We start from the raw sequence: 23,786 nt of genomic DNA on the forward strand, positions 1-23,786 counted from the left end.
GCCGACCCGCCTCCACTCAGTGCGCCGCCAAGCGCGGCCGAGCGCGGCCCGGGGGAGCTGCCCGGGGACCCGGATATGAACGAGCGATCATTATATTATGGTCGCTTGACGTCAAAGAGGATCCCTCCTGCTCCGCGCTCCCGCGCAGGCAGCGGCAGCACCCCAGGGAGCTGGGATGCCGCATCCCCCCGCGCCCCGCCCCGCCCCGCCGAGGGGCTGCGCGTCGGGGTGCGGGCGCGCTGGGGCAGCGGGGCCCGGCAGTGGGGATACCCACAGGTGCCCGGGCGGGGGATGCGCGGCGGGGCCACCGCTCCGGAGGTGCGGGAGGCTGGGCGCCGGCAGTACGTGCGCCCGGGCAGGGGGCTGGAGCTGCCCTCCGGGCCGGGGGCTCGGGGCACAGCGCTCTCCGCTCCGCAGCCCGCGCCCCCGCTGCGCCGGGGGATTACGGAGCGGCCCCCGCGCGTGGATTTGCTCGCCGCGGGCGCTTCTGGCTGCAAACATCCTCTCACCTCTAATGAAAATCAAAACTGAAAGCCCCGGAGATTCCGGGCTCCTCTTGGCGTGTGTCCCCCCCCTCCCCATTCCCCAGCGAAATAAGAACAAAGGAAGGGATTGCTTTGCGTTTGCTCTCCCCGTTTCTGCTCCCTCGAGTTTCTCGCTGAATTAGTGCGGTTCCAAAAGGTGCTTCCCAAGCCAGCAAACGACATTTCTGCCGTGCTGTTTTCATGTTAACATTTGCAAACACTTTTCCCATTGATGCATTCTTAAACCCACATCCAAGGCTAAAACATTTCAGTAGATGCACATTTTATTAAAGAGAAGCCAGCAGCTTTACACAATGATACAATTACAGTTCAGTAATACAGTCGATCTTAAGATCCTCCTAGCTATATTGAAGCCATGAAGTCATCTATTCTACTTAAGGTCTGCAGGGAAATACACTAAATATGTATATAAACACTATAGGATTAGAACCTATAGGTATATATACACGACTCTTGTGGAGTTTCTGGTTTTCCAACAAAATTGTGACCATTTTGCCTTCCAGTTGGCATCACAGTGACATTTTTTCTTAAATCCTTATGTTACCACTCATAGCTCCATCAAACACTTCACCTAGATTCACTGTGACTAGTGGCTCTCCCCTAATTTAAAACATTACCTCTGTGTATGAAATCTGCCCAAAGATATTAAAAGCAGTGCCAAAATAGAAAGCCATAATTGTATTAAATGGTTTCTGTAAGTGGTGGCTTGCATTTTATCTCCGACAACTGAGCACAGAATTGCCAACCTGTTTTGCCAGTGTGCCAGTGAATAAACGACAGCTTTACTCACACCAGTAATTCCTAGAAGCAAAATTATGTAGAAGATAAATTCTTCTTTCAAAATAACGGCCCTTTGATTTACAGTTATTTAATGGGATAACATATTAAACCTGCAAAATATAGGATAACACCCTCTGGGGCTAGCAAAACCCATGGTAAATACAGACACACCACAGACGCAGCTGTGCACTCCAATAAGGAGTGGCGGATCTGCTACCAGTGCATATCAGGGATTACAACCACAGTAGGGCTTGTACACTCGAAAACTATTCTAGTTTTCCAGCTCTGTCAGCAAGGCATTCTCCCTCCAAATATTGCCTCAGGAATAACCATTTATTATTTCAGGAGAAAACATCCTCAGACATCTGTGATGGTGGGCACCACTCAGAGCAGAATAAAGTGTACAGAAGAGCAGTAATTTGCTGCCTCTCAGATGTTTGTATCCATTCTGCCGTTGCTTTATCAATAGCAGGGAATGCCTGGAAGGGACCATACCAAATTTAAGTTCTAGCTCAAGTTTCTAGCTTTTCTAAGTATCAAGTTGCAGTGTTCACATCCTGAATTTGAAGGCAGATGGGATTATGCTAAAGTGCAAAGAAAAATAAAGACTTGCCCAAATTCACTTGGATTAAAGCCTTGCAGAAAACCCTATGAAGAAAATGTACATTATTAATTGATAGATCAGAAAAATACAGCTGCTTGTACAACATTTGAGTAACTTGTAGCTACTTTCTTTGCAGCTTTAAAAGGTCTGAGAATCTATTACAGTGTCTGTATGTGTGGGTACGAAAGAAGAGCAGAGCAAAGGGACGAGAGAATGTGGGAGGATGATGTTAAAGGGGAAGGAACATCTACTCCAAGCAGGGAATTTTAAAGGACAATTTTTATTTAATAGCCCTCATTTTTTCAGCTCAGTGTAAAGACAAACTCCTGAAGAGCAGCAGAAAGTCAAGGTACTGGAGAGAAAGGATGACATGCAGACTAGGGAAGGATAGTGCTGAGATGTGCTACTGATGTTTTAACCAGGCAGTCCCTGAAAAGAATTTATTTGTCCACATTTGTACTTGTGATTTAGCCAGAAGTTGAACACAGGAAATCAGTCGTTTATAATCCTGCACATCCACAACAAAACCTAGCATTCACTGCAGCTCCCACTGTACCACTCCATAGCAGGTGTGGCTGCTGGGAGCTGTCCTTCAGTGTCCCACAGCAAGATGAAGGATCCATCCCACAGAGAGGTCCCACATGCTGAGAAATGAGCTGTGGGGACTGTCTGCATTCACCTACCCACACCCAAACTCACTCATACACACACTACACTCTCTGGTACCCTGGCCGAGGACATCTTGGGGACATCAGTCTTCTCACAAATACTACCTCTTGGGCCATCCCTGTCACTGACAGGGAGTGGCAGCATAACAAAAATGAAAAAACGATGCTGAGCAGTGAAGTGGGGCACACCAAGGTCTTAAGGCTGCCCACAGCCCTCCTCCTCCTCAGTGCTGATGGGACTCCATGTGCCTCCCTTGGCACATTTTATGGGTACAGGGATCCCTGGGTGACATGGTGACTCCCTTTTTTCCTTTTCCATATGTTGACTAAAAAACGGCGAGATTGTGGCAGATGGTTAGGAAATCAGCTGAAGCTGAGAGGAAACCGAAAGGGTTAAAGGCAAATCCGTGCCTCTGCCACTTGGTTAATTCCACGGCAGCCTCATCCAGTGCTGAGAGGATTCAGGCCAGAGGGAGGCACTGCCACAGTCCCCAGGGGAGACCCTAGAGAAAAGACTCGTGTTTCCTGTCCAGGAGGATTAAGTACCAGGCCATTGACAAATCACAATAAACATCTGGATGGAGCACTCCATCTATCAAGCCCTAATCCATGAAGCTATTTATTAATGAATTCAGCACATTCACACTGTTCTATATATAGGGCTGGCTGATCTTTCTAAATGTTTGGCTTCTAGGTGGTTTACATCTGTATCAACAGATTTTTATTTTTTGGGTGAAGCAATCTGTATTCTGCTTTTGCTTGTTTAATTGTTTAGAATAATTCTTTTGCCTTAAAAAACCCAAACAATACAGCCATATTTTCTAATAGTATATATAAAAAAAATCCAATAGCTAAAACCCAACCATGTCCCTGCATTTTATATTGCTTTGCAATTTTAAGCCCAAGTTCCTCTGGAAACTTTCCATCACACGGGGATGGAAAAAACATTAAATAGTAATTGATTTTCTTTTCTGTATTTTGTTTTGATTAAAATGAGAATCCCTCTCATTTATCTTCAGAGAGAAAGTAGGCACTGAGTAAATGGTCTGCTTAATTCAAAAGTAATTTGATCAGAACATCCATAATTTACATTGACTGGAACAGCAGGAAAGATGCTGAGCACTACCAGATATCAAGCTTATTCATTTCAGCAGCCTACTTGCACTATGCTTTACATCTTGTTCATGTAAACTGTTCGACGAACATCTAATGACCCACAGTTTGTAAGAGGGAGACTTACACACCACCGTGCCCTCAAAAGTCATCTGTTTGTAGGATTGAATAGCACTCCTGCCCCCAGTAAACATGGCTGTGGAGCTGAGCGTGCTGCTTTCCACACAGCTGTGCCAGCCTCATCCAAGAGGAGCTCCAGCCTTTGTCACTCATATTGGTAGAACCAGCATTTGGCCCAGAGGTTTTTCACAAATCCAGCTGTGACAGGGTATTTTCTACCCCTCCTCAAAGCTTTGGACTCTACCAGACAGCATGAGCCATCCAAGCTTGCAATTTATAATTTCCCACCCCTTTTTATTTCCATTGCTCTTCTGTGGTGTAATATTTAATTCCAGGGACTTGATTTTAGAGGGGAAATCCCATTTGGTGCCTTTACTCTCTGTTAAATTCCAGGAGCACATAGCTGTGCTTTCAGGTTTTTTGTTACAACGGGATTGCCCAGGTGGACAGTTCCAACTAGGACAACCCAATTTTAAAACAGGAGAATGAAGACAAACAAGGGCAATCTGAAGGAGTAACCTGCAGAGCCTCTCAGCTATAGCACTGCAATTTTTCTTCACTGCCAGTGCAAATATCCTCACAAGCTGATTTTGCTTGCATCAATGCTTCTGTAACAGCTGTGCTCCATGCCAGTGTCTGTTTCTGTATGGAAAGCATGGTGTTTCTGGGCGAACTCAATCCCTCCTTATCATTCAACTGAAAATATTTCATTTTCATCCTGTGCTATCCAAGTCACACCAACAAAAAGCTCTTACTCATTCAAGATCAGGCCACTCACTCAGGCTGTGAGGAAGAGGGACAGGAATAAATCAAAGGTTTCATGTCTAGAACAAGTGGTGTCGGCGGTGTCTGATTTAGGTGATCAGTCACTTCAAGCTGTCAGGTGACAGATTTGTACTTTCATGTTTTGTTACCACCTGTGTGGCCAGTGACAATCCAGAAAACATTGCTTTGTCATACATAGACACAATTAAGCTGCATAGGCTGCATTAAAAAAAGATAAATGGCATGTTTACAAATTCATGTATTTTAAGAGTGGAAAAGCAAGGAGTAACCTCATTCAGATTTCATGCTCATTTCCAATTTTTAAGCAGTCATGAATCAAGGAAAATCAAAATACATGATGCTTAGTCTGGTAAAAAATTATGAGTGAACTTAGTTACTACATTCTGAAAACATTAAAGTGAGGGGCAACTGAGGTTGAAACCTACTCATGTATAGGAAAAAGAGGATTTTATTGCTTTGTGAGCACAGATAATTTAGCCAGCTGCAGGAAATGCTCTACCACAAAACTAGGGGGCCAAAGGTACTGATGGTTTAAGCAGGAGAGGGCCATAAATGAATCATTAGGTGGACAAGAGTAATGAAACAGCTTTACTTGCACTGAGTCTTCAGCTCTGGAGAGCCCCCAGGGGAAACCCTCCACATGAATATGTTAGATGCACAGCAGATCCCATTTTCCTGTCTTTCCAAACAAAGGGAGGAATGAAAGACCCACCCAGGGATTTGCTAGTTAAAATTCTGACAGAAGAAGAACTCCAGTATTTGAAAGTGTCACTATTTATTAATTTATTTGCATGGAAAAATAGTTGACAGGAAGAAAACCAAGGTGGTAGATTGCTCTTCCCCAGCACGGATGCAGTGATTCTCATACTCACCAGTCACAACCACAAGAGAGACTGCTCAAATCAAAGGAAGGACACTGACGATATGACCTTGTGACAGTGTGAACAAGTCCTTAGTGGCTGTGTGTGAAGGGGAGGAGGGTGAGGAATGGCAGAATATTGTTTCATCTTCCGTATGTGTGTGGAGGGGCTGAAGAAAAGGATTGGGGTATGAGCACAGAGCAGCGAAGAACAAGGTGAATTTATTTTCTTGTAGCCACTCGACTCCAGATTGGTGAAGGGCACACAGGTCTTTTGGGATACATCCATTTGCTAGGTTCAGGCCAGATCTAGTCCTCTGGACATTCCCAGTGGAGTTGGACTTTTTTTATATTTGAGGTGGATTTGGCTTGGCAATGGCAATGCATCATGTCACTAATTCCAATCCTCTCCTTCAACACCTTTGTGTTTTGCAAAATACCACTACTCTGTAGTACCAGTTTTTAATTGCTGAGCAGGATTCAATCAATAATTACCACTTTGTAGTTTAATTAGGATCTTGAAAGTACTATCACACCAGAACTTTAACAGTATTTAACAGTCAGCAGATGAATATAAGTGTCAAATTCTAGTTGTAGTTGATTTAGGAGCGAAAAAAAAGAAGCCAATTAGTGATATCTTAAAATCAATGGAGCTATGCAGCTTTGCACTACCCAATGAATTGATTTTATACATTTTACATTAATTCTTATACAATTAGGTAGGGGAGGTGGTTGCTTATGGTGTTGTTAAACTCTTTATGTTTGACAAGAAGCAAAATTTTAAAATAACAGTATTAAAAATAATAACAAATTGGAGAAAAAAGTTATGAAAAGGGAACATCAATCTATTCTTTCTAGTTCAATTATGGCATCTACAAGGAGCAATACCAAGTATCTTCATGCATTAAAATCCTCTGTTGGTATGAGAGCAACCAAAGGGAAATGAGCATTCCAGAAAATGGGACATGGTGACTCTTACTGCACTGGTTTCTTATTAGGATGAAAGTGCTAATAATGCCTTCTTTAGCTTCAGGACAGTGAAGACACCAGTCCAGCCAGACAACCTAATGTCCAATTTCCTTGCTGCTATACTGATAAGAAGTTAAACCATCAGGACCACCCCAGGCCTAGTAGCAGCTTCCTCAGCAGGACAGGGTGGGGTGCAGTGTCCATCCTGCAGTCCCTATGGATTCCTGGCTGCTGCTGCTACCTGGACATTGATTTCTGGGCTGGAGGCACATGACCCTGCCTGACCTACAACAACAAGCTGGGATAGTTCTGTGGATGCAAAGAAACCCTCTACAGCCTAAGAAATGAGACAGGGAGTTGTAGCTGGCTGCTAGACCTTGGACACCAAGTTAAAGATGGAAGGGAAAAAGACCTTATCTTGCAAATGTCCCAAAGCCTGCTATGCTTGTGACTACTTGGCTTTGCTTAGCCTCAGCTTAATTAAGTGTGCTCCTCAGTTCCTTAATCCCTGAGTTTACATCGTTCCTTTCTTCTCCCTAACCTGGGATATTTGAAGGCTAGACGTGAGCCTCACACACACTCCCCAGATATATTTCCTTCCTGGAACCATGTCACAAGCAGCAGAGAATGCTCATGTTCATCAGGCTGCGCTCTCTGTCCTCTTTGATTTCCTTCAAGTCAGCTTTTCCCTCTTTCCCCTGATGTAGGTCTGATAGTAGAAGCGTAGGAAGAGAGACAGGAGGCTGAGGATGTAGAGGAAGACTGCAGTGTTGAAGCCATCAGGGAACGGGCACTCTGTGAAGAGGTTGTAGGAAGAATGAGCAGCAATGGCCACAAACTGGCACTGGAAGAGGTGGAAAAAAGAAGCAGCCAGATTAGGGAACCTACATGAGATACACCTCAGCTGGCCATTAAGGCCATCACAACATCCTAGCAGTGTCCTCAACCCACAGGATCACCTGCTTGCCTCTCCTGACAGCTCTGGGAACCTTCCTTTCAAGTTTAGCAGTGCTTTCCCACCAGGAAAGATGTCCATCGAACCTGAAGGTTTAACCAATCCAGTCTCTCCTGCCCTTGGCCCATTTCTCTGCCATAGTGCAGTAACTGAGATGCTGGAATATGGAAAGTGAAGGTGGTAGATTCCTCTTCCCCAGTGGTTATCAGGTTGTTATACCCATAATTATTTTGATTTGTATGTTAACTTGCAGAGAGGAAATACAGATACTACCTTTATTCATTTAAACATTCAACATTAATATTTTTTTTGTATTTTACTAAGTTACCTGTCTCAATACCCCGAAGCAATGAGTTCTACCTACCAAAGAGCTATTAAATATTTTTTTTCCTTTGCTATAATTTGCATTAGAAATACCTTTTAATTTCATGCAATGCTTTCTTGTTCTGCTTTGCCATGCAGGCTAAATAAGAATTCTGGAGCAGTCTTCACTGCAGCACTGTTTTACACATATCCTCTTCCTCTTCCCTTGTAACTGCATACTTTTGGTTTGCAAAGCCTCTCTTTGAGTGGAAAAATCTCTCCTACAACGATTGTCCTTGTCTGGACCATTGTATTTATGCTGTATCTTTAAAAAAAACACGGGGTTTTCCAGATTTGTAATTTCATCACAGATGAGGGAAAGAAAATCCAAAGGGATTTTCTAGAGAAAGAGTAAAATTCACATATTTCTCTTTAACTTGCCTGTTTGCCTGTAGCTAGAGACCCCCTTCCTTTCTGAAGGAACTGAATCAAGGCTCCCCAGTCTACTGCCTTATTGAGAATCCAGTTTCCCTGAATCACTGTCCCTACCTCTCCACATCAAGCTCTGTTTTCACTGTTCCATATACAACATAAAAAGGAGGATTTCAATTGTTAATTTTTCTCTTCCCTTCCCATTACAAAACTGTGGACAATTATTTTGAGATGGTCACTGAAGGCCTCTGATAGTCTTGTAAAAGCATTTGAAGCAGGTCACCCATGGCTTCAGCTCTCAGAGTGGCACATGAGGGCACCTGGGGACATGCTGCCCTCCATGGGCAGCAAGCAGATGGAACCAGTGAGGTGACAGACAGCAGAGGCCATCACACCTGAGCCATGGGAGGGCAGGGGCGAACACTTGGAGCTAATTACCAGCTGCAGGATGGTCAGGTAACGCTTCCACCACAGGTGCTGGCGCATCCGCGGTCCCAGGCTGGCGAGGGCGTAGTAGCCATACATGAAGATGTGGACAAAGGAGTTCAGCATCCCAACAAAGAAGGCTGAGTGAGAAAGTGAGGGTGAACAAGGCACACGACTCATTCCAGGCTAACCCCATGAAGGGCTCACAGCCACTATGATGATGCTTCCAAAACACACCACACCCACCTCTGTGCATGAACATTCCATCTGGGATCTCGTACCTCCCATGCAAAACCAGGACATGGTGGAAGCACATCACTTTCTCCCTTTCTTCAGCATCCAGAATCATTGGATGGATTGAGTCGGAAGGGACCTTAAAAGCCATCAGCTCCAACCCCCAGGGCACATCTCCCACTAGAGTTGCCCCAAAGTCCCATCTCATTTGGCCTTCAACACTGCCAAGGTTGGGGCATCTGTGATATACCCATCCCATATCAAGTGTTCAGAGACAGAGAAGGGCTTCAAAGGCAGAGGAGAGAATTTGATCATCTGACCTAAGCATTTCGCACCATTCTGGAGTCAAGGCTGTGTAGCCAAAATGACTTCCCAAAAAAAGAATGCCCCAGCATCTCGTATAGGGCCTACCTAGAGTACCCAGATGCTTCTCTTCCAGTTGAGCAAAAAGGGGAAGCGTTCTGGATACAGCCCAGAAATGGGCACAGCCACAGCAGGAAACAGAGCCAGAACCTGGCCTGCTGCCCCAGGGCCTCTGAGTGGGGAGAGAGGGAGCACCGCTCTGGGAGGAGATATACAGTGACCTTCTGTGGGATATTATTTTTTTTCTATTTGGACCTGCTCTGATGGCACACTCTTATTCTGGGTGAGAGAGTGAACAGGGCAGCCTAAACAGCCCCAAAAGCTGAGCAGATGGGATCATCTGAAATGCACGTTTTTCTCACCTTTGGAAGTAAGTGAGCTTCCTACCTGCCAGTCAGCCCATCTGCACTGTTAATGCTACCTCCGTGACCCACAAAAGCTGTGAGAAACACAAGGTTTTCTTGCAGCAGCATTTCTTACAAGCATACCTTGTCCTCCAGGCACGTATTTGACCCCTGACCACCAGTTGAAGAGCATAGAGCCATGATGGTACACATGCAGAAAAGTCACCTGCTCTTGTTTCTTGCGCAGAATTAAGAAAACCTGAAAGAAGCCAGGTAAAGAAAAACCTTGAGTCAATGTGTCCAGACAAAAATTTCACAGTAAAAAGTTATAAAAATAGCTAATGATGAGTCTGAATCTCCCAAACCCATTTCCTCTGCTGTTGACAAAAACTGGTGAAACACAATAGAACTTGTAGGGGGAGCTGGAAGACAGAATTTCTTCCACAAAGCCCCAGATATTTTTATGTCTGGATTCAGGGCCCAAAGTCCAAAGAGGGCACATCTGAGACTCTGACTGAGCTTCCATACGATTCACAGCTGCTTGGATCTGCTCCTTTTCAGGACATAGCTTGTATATTTACTGCTACCAGACAATAACCCACAGAAAATCCACTGTGTTGAATGGCCAAATCCTCCTGGAATTTGCATTAGCAAACAGAAGGGTTTTGCCAGATGAATATATGTCAGGTCACTGCATTTCACCATGCACATTCATACACACACAACAAAAAATGAATCTGCTTTTCAGGCACTCAGGACTGGCAAAAAGCTGCTTTTGTTCCTGATGCAAACAGAGAGAGGATCGGCCAAAACCCTGGCAATAGGCCTAGAAAGGATCCACATGTTTATTCACATTTCAGTGGGTTGTCAACTTACACCCCAGAGAGCTGAGAAATTTCAGGCTAGGACACAGCTGTCTTCTGCTGGCCAAGCAGAGGCCTTGTCCAGTCACTTAGTTCATTTATAGTGCAGAAGGACACCTGACAACAAGGTGTAAGGAGGTGGACTTTAAATTCCCCCAGGACAAACCTTTAGTGCAGAGCTCTGGGAAAATCCATGGCAGCAGAGATGCCAGGACTTGTCCAGCTCCTTTTCAGCCCCACTGTTAATCAGCCAGCCAGGCAATAGCAGAACCTGTGTGGCATCAGCAGCTAAATTTTGGGGACCCACCTGGCAGCAGCCAGGGTAATACCTCTCCCCAACACTGTGCCCAGCCTCAGGAAGGATGCTGGGGAGGGAGTGTGTGCAGCCAAGGGATGGAGACAGGCAGCAAATCAATACATGATCAACCCAGGACATCAGTTCTGGCACGTTGTCCCTTTCTGACAAAGTATCTGTGTCCAGTCCCGGTCCCGCTGAGGAGCTGAGCCCTCCTTACCGTATCCAGCAGCTCGATGACTTTGGAGAAGAAGAACCACCAACACACTCTTGCCATCTGCTGGGCAGCACAAGGCACGGCGGTTAAAGCTTTACCCAAAATCAACACATTTTCAACCACATTGTATCCCTACCCACCCGGGGTCTGCAGCAAGGGGGGAAATTAGGGGTCCTTTTTTTTTTTTTGTCCAGATGGCAAGACTCTGAAAAACTGAAAAGATAATGCGATGCTTGCATTGTAACTCCAAATTCAAAGAGAAAAAACTCATGCAGCATTTTTGGAAAGCTGATGCTGGTGGGACCCAAACCCCTGTGCTGACCAAGAAATAGTTTTTGCTAAATCCCCCTGCTAAAAGAAGGCTTAAGTGAGATTTCTGTCATACAAGGCAGAGGATATAAAAATCAGTTTTCTTGTTGGAAAGAGATCACCCAGAATCCTTATAATCCATGCAAAGAATCACATCTATTTCAATAATTGATTTGCAATATTGATACTTCAGCTGGTAAGATCACCCTCTCTGCAGTGGTCAAAGAGCAAACTTAGATGGCTGGGTTGACTGAGATGATCAATTTTAGAGAACTAAAGCAAAGCACAACAACTGTTGAAGGAGACAATTTAGTGGAATAGATTTACAGGCAACAACAAACCAGAGTCAAAGCCTTCTTAGCCATGCAAATTGCTATTTATGAGCAAAAGAATCTGCCTAGCCATGGGAGGGTAGGGCCTAAGGCAAGCTTCCTCCAGAACTGTACCCTCATTCCCAGCTCACTCCGGCTGTAATCCACTGGCTGGCACAGGTAGCTGTAGTTGGCCAAGACTGAAGTGACCAGAAACTGAAACAGACAAAAAGCAAATAGAAATCACTTTTCTGTTCAATGCCATCTGTTCCAAAAAAGATGGACACATTAATGCTAAGGTAGTGAGGTTTCAGTCTTATAGTTACTGTCAGAAAATCCATGGACAAATAGTAAAAACCTAAAACAAAGTACTTCACATCCTGGTTGAAATCTCAAAAAATGCAAATTGGGCCTGGGAAGATTTGTAACTCTTTGTGTAATCACTGGAGGGCTCAAAACTATGTCAGCAAGAATACTGAATTCTAGGCTTCTAAGTCTCTCTGAGAGACTCTTCTCTCCTTTGCAAAGATCTTTCAGTTCTGTTCTGGTAGGTTGCATTTGCTTGTTCATTGGAAAGCCATAAACTGGACCAAGTAATCAGTAGAACTGAACAATCAAGTGTTCAGTTGTGAACAATCGAAGCAATCTGCACACCTGTCCTCAGATGGAGCAGTATTTGTTAAAAAAAAAACAAAAACAAAAGCAATTAGTGTTAATGTAACACTTGTGATACAAATTAAAAGGGCATATTTGTTGGCATCAGAATGTTTTTGAAACCTATTTGGCCATGTTCCCTCAAAGAGTTTTCAGTGGCCTTCATAAACTTGGGGGAAAAGGCTTGTAGAAAGGCTTATGCATTAAGAACAAGCAGAAAAATAAGTTCTTAACATTCTCAGCAGCAGGAAGACAGAGAGTGCTTGGCACTCCTGGAGAGAACTGCCAACTTTGGAAAATCATAGATTGTTCGAAGGGACCTTAAAGATCACCTTGTCCCAAACTCCTGCCTTTGGCGGGGACACCTTCCACTAGTCCAGTGGTTCTCATCCTCAGAGACAGATCCATCACCAGCCAGACTCAAGATGAAACGAGACCATTCCACATTCTCCACACAATCTGTGCCTAATGGGGAATTCTCAACCTGCAATTCATTCATTCAGGATGAATGAAATTCCATGTTAATTTCATGAATGGCAGGGGGATTGAGAAATGGGAGGAAATCAAGCACAGCAGGACAATACTGCTCCTCTTGTGGCAAAACATGAACATGTCCAAGCCAGCTCCCACTCCCTTCAGCAGAGTCCATCAGCAAAAGCTGTTCAAACCGTGGAATCTGGAGGCTCTGGAATTCAAACCCTTCTCAGGTGTTTACCTAGGAGCCAATCCTGCCTCCTCACCTCATAGAACATGTAGCTGGATAATGCCACCATGGCCAGGTTGTAGGTGAGTAGCGGAGCCCTCAGCTCCAGCCGCTGCCGCTGCCGCATGCAGGACGGTCCCAGTGCCACCATGAAGAGATAGGAGGTCAAGATCAGAGTGACTGGAACTGGGGAGTAAACCAGTGGCCACGGGTCTGTCCTTGGATCTGAGAAGCAAAACACACAGCCACAGCTGGCACCTCAACACAGCATGGGGCGAATATATTTAATTGTATTTCAATACTTCCCTTTGGCGCACTCGCTGCAGAAAGAAAATTGGTGTCTTTGTGTCTTTGCAAAGCTGCACCTCAGTCCATCTGCTCTGACTCTGCCAAAAGGATTTAGCACAAAGGTTTTAGCCCAGTTTCTGGGTATGGACTGCCATACTGGAAGGCAGATCTTTCCTGGGATGAACTGGAGCCTTCTCTGGGTGAAAGGAGTGATCCCAGACACTGTGTGGGGAGGCACAGGAGCAGCCAAAGCAACAGTGGCTCTTCAGGAGTGTAAATTTACAATTTTATAATAAAAGTGTTTCAATCCTTGGTGTTACTTCCTTATAATCCTCAGGATATCTAAAATTCTCCACTCCTTCATTTTTATATCTGCTCATGCAGTGGGCTCTCTTAAGAAGCATGAATTCACTGGGAAATGCCAAAACACTTATCCCTGCTGAAACAGCTCTTCAGTCCTACAGCAAAGGGAAACTGAAGAGATTTTCTGTCATGCCACCTCTTCCTAATCCAGCTGTCACCCAGGATATATTATATCAGCAAAAACATCCCAGGTACCATTCACGCTTTCCTTTGCTGTGTGATCACTGCTCTCTCAACCCCCTTCATTTTTTTATAAATGCCATACCAGTCTGGACAACTCTGTTAATCCCTCTCCCTTCTAAACCTTCCAGTTCTTTATGATGGCTGTTATGGGCTGTGTTAGGAGCTCTTTGATATTCCATTTCTAGATTTAGCAGTTCATCAGAAGTCCTGAATCACAATTTACACTTCCTTGTGAAATTTAAGTCCTGAAACATTTACTGAGCATTATGTAAAGTCTGAGCATTATGCCTCATGTCTTCCTCCTGCAAGCCTGCTGTTCTACCTTCATGGCATTTTGTGGCTTTTCTTTACATCCAGAGATACACCACAGCCCTTTGGGACCAAACTGAGCCTTTAACTCATGAAAATCTGATGTCTCCTCACTGCAAGCTGTCAAATCTCAAGCACTGAGGAGTGGTTACTGCCAATATTTCATTTGATAACAGGTTTTCCTGGCATCACAAAGAGTTTAAACCCCCCAAAGTATTAACTCTTTGGTCAACTAAGCTTTCCCATGACACATGAATATGCATTTAAAAAAAATCACTTCCTTTAGTACTCCAGACTCAACAGACAATCTCAGGCATTTATTGCTCCTTGCCCACTGGGAAATTCCTCGTCCCTTCATTCCTTACTGTGATCCAACTGGAGGGTCAATGAGATATATTTCAAGACTTAAGGGAAGTTTGTGATCATGGAGAAGGAAAAGTGGAAATCTTCTTAGTTAGGAAAATGTGGGCTAGTGTAAGGATTGCATTCCTTCTAGGTTTGGTTTTCATGATCATGGTGTTTATGCAGAAATTCCCATTTTAGACAGCATCTCTACCTACCTCCACTTTCAAGAATCCAGTTGTAGAATTCCTGAGTTTTCTGCCAAGTTGAAGCCATCCCAAGTTCTGGAAAGAAATTAACTTGACTGAGTCAGGAATGAGGAGGCTCTTTAGACTCAGGCTCAGAACTACAGCTAATGAAAGGATAATAGCTTGCTTTCTAAAAAATTAACTTTTAGACCAGGATTAAAGTCCCCTTTAAAAAAGGAAGAAAGAGAAGCCCCCCAATGATTAGCTACTTAACTTCCAGATTTTATTTATTTATAAACTTTAATAATTTATTATCTAATTTCCAGATTTTGATATTGCATGGAGTTTTCACCTCTAAAAAATGCTCTGAGCAGCTGCATGTGATCTGCCAGATCCAGGAGGGAACTGCCAGTACCACTGGGAAATCAGTCACGTGGCATTTTTTCCTAAAGCAGTGTGGGCACAACATTCACGTGAGGACAAACACCAAGCATCATAACTGCATCTTTCCACAGGTAGCATTAGATATACCCAGTGCTGGAAGGCAGCTAGGGATTCATTCAGCACTGCTGCAGCTCCAGAGGTGTTAACAAAGCTGGTTATTTGGTTTTTCTGAGGCCCCAGTTTATACATTAATTTTGTTTTATCTTGTATAGATTCTGTAATATAGTATATAAAGTAGAATACACATACATATTATGATGATCCTCCTCTTCCCTTCTTTCCTTTAGTAGGGAGATGTTTTCAAAGGCACTTGGAAGTTCTCCTAGAAAACACTTTTCTGCAGTTAGTTTCAACAGCTTGAGCTACCTGATCCAGTTCTCTCCATTAGCAAATACACAGGGGCAGCTTCCTCCAGGTTCATCTCCTGCTGGCATTGGGAAAAGTACATTTACTCCTTTGACCCCTCCTCACAGACTGTGACACCCATGCCCAACATCGTGTCAGTGACAGACACCCCCAAATTTCTCTTCTGCAGTTAATCCTTACAGTCAACCTCCTTCTTGGGGTGTTCCTCTGACACAAAGCCAGAGACCCCTGGGAGGTGTCACACCTATCCTGACCCAGAGCCACATGCCCTTGTTATCCGGGTGGACTCTGCTAGCGCCCAGATTAGTTGGCGATTATCAGCGGGCTCAGAGTCAATCCCTCAGGGATTCCACATGGTTACAAGTCCCCAGAAAATCCACACACACTCCAGCTCACTCCACTTCCCTTCCTTCCCCTCAAACCCGTCGGGCAAAGGCAGGAAGGAGGAGCAGACTCACCACAGCAGCGCAAGTGGCTCCAAGCATCCCTTTCTCCACGGCTGTCCCCAGCTGCTCGCAGCGCAGGTGGAGCCGGCAAGACAAGGAGCTGCAGCCTTCCTCTCTACAAAGGAGGTGAGTGCATCCCCTGCGAGGTCTTCCACAGCCGTGGTGGATCTTCAGGCCATCTTCTTCAGTCTCCTAGCAGTGGCCACCAAAACCCCACCACAAGCCGCAGGCACCGTGGGGTTATCGCGCAACTTAGCCAGAATAAGATTACATCACATACTCCTCCCCCCGGTTTATCTGATTAGGGGACTGGAAAGAAGAGAGAAATGAATGAAGAAGATTCCTGGGATTCCACAGGAGTGAACCACTGACCTTTAGTGCCATGCTCAGGAGCCCAGCCTGGCCAACTGGGACCTGGGCCAGCATTTCTTCTGCAGGTTTCTTCAGGACACGCCATGACAGCTTTGCAGACAGTAAAAGATGAGGGATCACAGCTGGAAAGCAGTCTGTTTGGAGCACTCCTTCAGACCAGCACAAGGGGCTGACAGCAAGCCTTTTGAGTGCTCAAAATAAGTCCAGACCACCAAATGAGGGGACAGAGAACAATGAGAACACTTGCTCGCTCGCTCTCACTCAGTCTCACTCACTCAAGGCAGGGAAAACTCAGCTGGAGTCATCTCCCTCATATCCAGCCTGTGTCCCTGGGGGAGTCACTGTGTTTAATGACAGGAGAATATTTGGAGGGGTGTGACAGAGACACGAAGTGATCTCCAGCAACTGCATCAAGGGAAAATGCAGAGAGCTGCGGTGATTCAGTCCCATGTGACCAGGACCCTGGACCCCCACCCTCCAAGAAACAGCCCAAAGCCAAGTGATAGGGTTCAGCTTGGTCACCTGGGGCCACCTGGGGTGTGGATACATCCTCTTCTTTTCCCAGTGGGCACAGATCATTAGCAAACTCCAAATAAACTAGAGGGTAGTACCATTTCTCATACCATTGCGTTGTGTCTGTCACCAGATCCATAACAAACCTTTTTGAAGGGCAAAGTGCCAAAGATTAGCTTTTCAAAGCAGCTTTAGGAATTAGGCAGATCATGTGTTGGGAGTTTTTCACTGAAAGATATCACGTGCTGATGCTGTTGGACGGCTACTGCATTTCTGTGATTTATGGAAACCATGGAAGTATTTAAACAAATATTTTTGGGAAAGGTGATTTAGGATGAAGATTTTGAATTTGGGGGGTCAGGGTGTTAGAAGTGCAATCCAGTCTAGAAGAGGGTTTGACTGACCTTTGGTAGCATACTGGGTTTTTGCTGACCCAGGGTCAGGGAGACAATTATTGTGGACTTTACAATTATAGTGAACTTTACACACTTTTTTTTTGTTGTTGTTGTTGGGGTTTTTTTCTTTCTTGCAGAGCTTTCTATTAAAGACCTTTCCTTGAAGTTTTCTAATTGCTCATGAATCAGCAGGTTTCATTTCTGTATTTTTGGTGCCCTAGTCCTAAAAAGGGTTCAATGATTTATCTGTGTAAATCAATGGAAGTGATAAATCAGATCAGTCCTTTCTATCTGTCACATGTAGATGGGACTATATTTTATTATATCCATCAGGTAGTTTAAGTAATGTTTGTTGAGTTATTTATACTGATGTATAAGACTCAGAATTACAGACACAAAACTTTTCCATCAAATATTTTTTACCCTGGTGAAAAAACAATCACCTGCAGTGAATTTTTACAAATTTCATTTGGGGCAAACTATTTCATTGTTCACATAAACTGGATTTTTTTTTTAACATCATGAAACATATTTTATTTTTTTGAAATCTTCCCTCTTCCTGAAGTATTCCCAGTGGTGCTGTTGCAGATGTTCACTAGCACGGCTGGCAGATGGAGAGATGTTCTCAGCAATGTGGTACTTTTACACTCCGGGAATGAGTGTCCTTTGATGAATTTTAGCACAACTCTGAGGGCAGCTCTGCAGGGACTGCCCACAAAAGTCTCAGAACTTTTACTTTCAGCAAGAGCTCAGTAGAAAAATAACCCCCAACATTGGTCCTTCCCTGAAATAGTATTAGGGGAGCTCTTAGTTCCAAAGTGAATTGGGTTTTTCATTCAGTGATTTGGCAAGAAAAAAGGGGATTGCAGGGACATGAATGACAAGCACAGTAATAAGGAACTCAGTTATGCATAATGTGTGACAGCTCAGACAACTCCATTGAGATGAAAAAATATATTAACCAGTGAAAAACCTGGCTATCTCCAGCACAGTTTAGAGGTGATTGCCACAAAATCATTATCAATAGCAAGTATCAGCAGGAAAACAATCCTGAGGGCTTCTAGACTGTGCAGCTTTTGCTCTTTGGTCTGTGATTGCTGTTGCTTCCAACCAGAACTGTACTAAAAGGACAAAGTACCAAAGGAGACCTGTTCTAATGCTTGAGAAAGGCAAGGAGCAGGGGGCCACTCTCATCTGGATACACAGGCTATGTCATGGTGCTGCTCTGAACCCCACAGCAGAGACTTGGCAGATTACAGAACCACAAAATGGTTTGGGTTGGAAGAGACCTTAAAGATCATCCAGTTCCACCCCCTACCATGGGCAGGGGCACCTTCCAGTAGCCCAGCTTCCTCAGAGCCTCATCCAGCCTGGCCTTGGACACTTCCAGAGACAGAAAACTTGCACATACCTGGCCCTTGGAACTCCTGAATGGCATCAAATTCACTTCCTATGCAATTCAAGTGGATCAAGCTGCTCAAGTGTTTGATGCATGCAGATATTCAGATGCAGTTTATTATAAGCAGAAAATAAAAAATACTGGTAACTTATGTATGGAACTGGCTTCAATGAGAGGTAAATATCAGAGCTGAGGATGCCACAGAACAGGAAGGAAGGTGACAAACCCACAGATCTCTTCCTCAGCTCATATCTACATATGGACTCTTGCTAAACAAACTGCTTATGGGATAACACATTTATGAGTCAGGAGAAGTTCAAGGATAGTATTGTCAACACTCCCAGCAGATGAAGCACTACCTTGCTCCTTGGCAATTGTGCTCCACAGCAAGCTCTGAACTCCTGAAATGATATCTTTGTGAATATATTGCCAAGGAAGGTTCATGTCATCTCCTCTAATTAGTGCTTTTTAACAACCACCTCAGCTCTCAATTGCTTGCAACAGAAATAAATGACAGCTGGCTTTATGAGTACTGTCTCAACAATGGGGAAAACAATAATAGATGTTTTCACAGCCATAGAATTTCTCACAGAATAATAATTGAATGGCTGAGTTAGTTTTGCTAATATGCAATTGCCAGTTTATATATGATTCTGGGGAAATACAGTGGTTTCAGGTGACAATCAGCCAACACTAAAACACTCTAAAGACCTCAGAAAACTTTCCAGTACATCTGGGTCTAATCCACAAAGCTCTTCTGCATGAAAAAATCCAAACTCACAGCAAAAAGAAGGCTTTAAGAGGCCCAGTGAAGCAGCTGAAGATGCTTCTGGCACAGGGATTCTGTTTCTTGATTGCCTCGCTTATGCACTATGCAACCAACTTCACAGACCTTGAAAGGTTTAGAAGAGATTACAGGAAGGGATTTTTGGCAGAGCTACTGAGCAGACTGTCTCTGTGCATAGGACTGGGAGACTGCATCAACTCTTGTGTAAATTACAGTCAGACCTATCTTAAGGCGTCTTCAGTGGCACTGGACACCTACCGATGTACAGGCATCTGAATTGAGTCCTCTTTGCTTCTAGACTCACCTTTTGTCAGACTTGCCTACTTACTTGATCAGTTCTTTGAGATAAGAACCTTCTCTCATGATGTGCTTTCATGGCCAAGCATCAGTCTTGGTTGTGGGAGCCTGAAACAGCCCTGTCTCCAAAAATGCATTTCCAAGTAACTCCTAGGCCTAGAGAACTCAGAAACCTTTGGCTTTCATCTCAAAATCTGCTGTCTTTTCAGCATGTCTTGAATCAGCGTTATTTCAAAATTATACTGTGACTGGCAAGGAGAAGGGACTTAATGCTGATCCCAAAATTTAATGCATCATCCAAAAACCTCCCAGAAATGAGTTTAAGATTATGTATTGATCAATTGGCTAATAACAACTTCTTCCAAAAATGAAAACAAACAAACAAACAAACCAAAAACCAAACCTTAGGCACCATGGTAGCAACAAGGTTTTTATGCCAAGATGTTGGCATAAAAGGAGTGAGAAGCCAAAAGAAAGAGAAGGTAATGAGCTTTCATTTAGACATCCAAGTGCTGCCAGGAATATTGTTCTAGTCCTAGAGCTCTACAAAGAACAAACTGAGAGCTCTACTGAACAAACTTGATTGTCCAATAGATCCAGCCTGTGGATCTCCAAACCCAGACGTCATGGCATCTCCAATATGCTGGAGCCATGGGTAGAGCACAGATTGAATAGAATTCCTGCTATAATTAGTGCAGTACCCACATAATGAGAGCGCAGTGCTGATGACTGCTATCTCTTTTTTTCCCATTTAATCAAGGGAATACAGAATCTCCATGTACCTGTCTCTTGGTAATACTTGAATGTTTCGGTGCTTCTGAGAACTTTCCTCTTCCATTTCACTCCCACACAAACCCACCAATAGCACTGAGCTGAGAAATTAATTCTGACCAGCTGTTCCTATTGAAGGGAGAGCACTTAATAGAACTTGCCACTGAACATCCACTGCCATTGGAGAAAGGATTATAAGGATTATTTTTCCTTTTTTTCCCCCCCTCTAGTTTCTGATATTCCTCCACTTTGTGCACTCAGCTGATCAAATAAGCCAGTCATAACAGATGCTGCTTCAGAAGCTGAAGAGAGACATTAAATGGTGCACAAATGTTGTCCAGGCCACCTGCAAATGTCTGGGGGTTCGCACTGTAGGAAAGAGGATATTCTTGTAATTGTAATGCTGCTTCTGAAAGAAAATAATGTATTCTCTTTTTAAATCAGATGCTCTGAATTACCACATCAACATCTGTTAGCCTCATGGGGATTCTGGAAGTCTAGGACAACTCTTCCCTTTTTTTTGTTTGCCTGGCAGATACCCATATCATCCTCCCTCTGCAAAGATGTGTCCACCAATTTAAACTTACCTGGATCTCTCTGGGATGGTACTATGCTTTCATCCCCTTCTGTTTCTACCCTACATCTGGAGAAATGTCCCCACAGAAATTAGTATGGCTCCTTTTTATCATCAAACCTTTTCCCCTAATTATGCCTACAAATTGCTGGTGGTCAACCAGACCGTGATGTATCCCCAACTCTTTCTACTTCACCTTTTATTCCCATTTTGCCTGCTCCTCCCTCTCTCCTGCCCATGCCTGCAATGCACTGGATCGTGTCTAACATGCAGATTGCAGGCTCTGCAGAGTCTGATTCCCTGTGCAATGACTACCAAAGTATTTATGGCAGCAATAAAAATTGAGGAGGTAAAATCCTCTTTCCTCCTCTAATGATCTGGTACTGATGCTCCCGGTGGTCTGGACGCCAAATAGAGCAGATATTTATAGGAGCCAGAAAATGAGCAGTTTGACTTTCCAACTTCCAATGGTGGATTTTGGAGCCAATAGGCAGCACAGAGTGTTCTGATCTCTGTCCTCTAAAGCAATTACTGTGTGGAGAACAGCAGACACCTTCCTGAAATTGCCTTATATTTACAATAGCAAAAAAAGATTCAGTTTTGTTATGATCCATCCTGAATCTCTATCTATGGGTAAAATAGAAAATTTCACCTTGAGTTAAAGTAACTCATGACAAAAGACAGCGACATAAAATCCTTACTGAGGCAACAAACTCCTCCACACAGGAAAAAATGGAAACATCTCTACTGGGCAGGACTTTGGCTGGATTTTATGTATTGCTCTCAAAGTCATGATCGCTCTGTTCAAGGCCAGGTTGGATTGGCTCTGAGCAACCTGGTCTAGTGGAAGGTGTCCCTGCCCAAGGCAGTGGGTTGGAACTGCATGATCTTTAAGGTTCCTTCCAATCCAAACCATTTTGGGATTCTCTGAAAACAGCGTGGGTGATGGACTGGAGAAAAAACTGCCACTCTCCTTCAATTTATTGCAGAAAAAGAATGTGGTTGGGACTCCTCCAGTTCAGATTCCTTGGGCCTGTGGCGAATCAGTCAATAATAGAAGGGCCATACACAGTCAAACAGCTGCAGAGGTGCATTATAAAAGTGACATGATTCCTTTGCAACTCCCCAAGGCATTATGAGGTTTAATTACTGTTTTATTCTTAGGAATCCTTACAGAAAGGCAATCTGTTCGTGACAAGAACTGTAAATATCATCACTGCTGCTGGCAACTATAGTCCTGGTAAGGGTGGCAACAAATGAGCCAGAGTAGCACACAGGAATTTCCTTTCCTCCTGCTTTCTATTCCTTTCTATTCATGCAACTGCATGAAGTCCTAGAGAAAGTTAACCTGGCTTACAGGCACTGGTCTTGTCATAATTCCAGGCTACAGCCCAAATCCTGAGAGATGATGTGGGCTAGTTCAAGGTACTTCAATAGACTTCATCCTTCCTTTTTATCTTGACCACTGTGAGAAGTTTGGAACTGATCCATTTGGGATTGATTGTACATGCTGCTTTGGTTTGTGGGTTAGTCCTTCTTGCTGTACAGTGCTTTGAGACACAATCTTCTACACGCCAGTGTGGGAAAAACACAATGGTAGAGGATTTGCCTAGCTTGAAGGCAACAAACCACCCCTCTGAGAGGAAAACACCGATCTCTGCCACAGGAGACACGATGGAGTACAGAGCAGGCACTTACCTTGGAAAGAAAGCCTGGTTCTGAGTATGCAGGTCACACATGGTGTTTGTTAATGAAATGGAGGGTGTACAATTTGTCTTCATCTGTCTTAGAGCAGATGAAGGAATCCTTTTAATGACTTTCTGTCAGGAGGAGATTTAGACAATTAGAATATGATATAATGACTGTAGCTAGCAAGGCCCAAACTAATGATATAAAGAAAGCAGACAGAAGAAAAAGGGGCCTCCTTTTGCAAAAGAATGTCTACATGGCTCATGGGTTTCCTTAAGACTACAGAGACTGTGCACTGAAATTAGGATAATTTGCTGAGCTCCAGGATGATAGTTCCATCTCTGTGCTAAGTAGGTAAGAAAGATTTAAAGAGAGATTTGGAGGTTTCCTGCTGCCCCTTGGAAAAACATCTCCAAAGGCATGCATTTAGGACTCTGCTGAGTGCCAGCACAGGCAGTCACCACGCTGGTTTGCGCAGTGCCAGAATTGCCCTCCACACAAGTCACCAACAAACAGATCCCTCCCATCTGCTTACCAAAGTATTCACTTCAGGATTTCACGGCCTCACCTGCCCAGCCCCTTCCCCAGGAGCAATGTCTTAGCCAAAAACCAGCTGCCAGCAGTAAGAGGTGATGAGAGAAGGGCGTCATATCACATTTGAGAGTTCGCAGTGGTACCCTGGGGAGCTGGTGACCGTCCTTCAGCACTGTGGGAGGGGTGCGGCAAGGTTTCCACCATGAACGGCAGCATTTTCTCATAGAGAGGACAGACCAGCTGTGGCCCTAAATTAATAGAATAACCCACCCTTCAGCACTATGAAGAAATCACTTCTATTGGGGCCCTTATATCTCAATTAAATGGATTATCAGAATATCGTGTAGATGCCAGGCAAGTATTCATTCTCTCTGAGCTACCTGGAAATCAGCCATAGATGCCAGGGCTCAGCTGTAGAGTAGGGACTTATGCCAGTTATTTTATTACCCGATTTTGGGGTTTTTTTGCCATGTAGCCATGAGTCTTTAGCCATGTCTCAGGCATCACAGTCTCTTCTTCTATACTTGAGAACATTTAATAGCTGCAAGAAATCTGTTCTAAAAGTTGATTTAGCAATAGGATCGAGTCCCTTGGATTCTAGGATCATTGGGTCCAGCTCTTGGTGCTGTACAAACACCCCAAGAATCCCACCCTGCGCCTGAGATTGTTGTCC

At 44.2% G+C, this 23,786-nt stretch overlaps 1 protein-coding gene across 1 annotated transcript; it reads right to left on the reverse strand.

Annotated features, from left to right (window-relative positions):
• Positions 1-7,079: 7,079 nt before the first annotated feature.
• On the reverse strand, positions 7,080-14,614 carry LOC115910457 (elongation of very long chain fatty acids protein 4-like). The gene is made up of 7 exons (XM_030960633.1): positions 14,557-14,614; positions 12,891-13,078; positions 11,632-11,712; positions 10,880-10,936; positions 9,646-9,760; positions 8,573-8,700; positions 7,080-7,288 (listed from the first exon to the last, which is right to left on the reverse strand). Exons 1-7 carry the CDS (start codon positions 14,612-14,614, stop codon positions 7,118-7,120), a joined length of 798 nt encoding a protein of 265 aa, XP_030816493.1. The 3' UTR covers positions 7,080-7,117.
• Between the last annotated feature and the right edge of the window lie 9,172 nt (positions 14,615-23,786).

Source organism: Camarhynchus parvulus, chromosome 1A (assembly GCF_901933205.1).
Source record: "Camarhynchus parvulus chromosome 1A, STF_HiC, whole genome shotgun sequence".
NCBI classification, from domain to species: domain Eukaryota; kingdom Metazoa; phylum Chordata; class Aves; order Passeriformes; family Thraupidae; genus Camarhynchus; species Camarhynchus parvulus.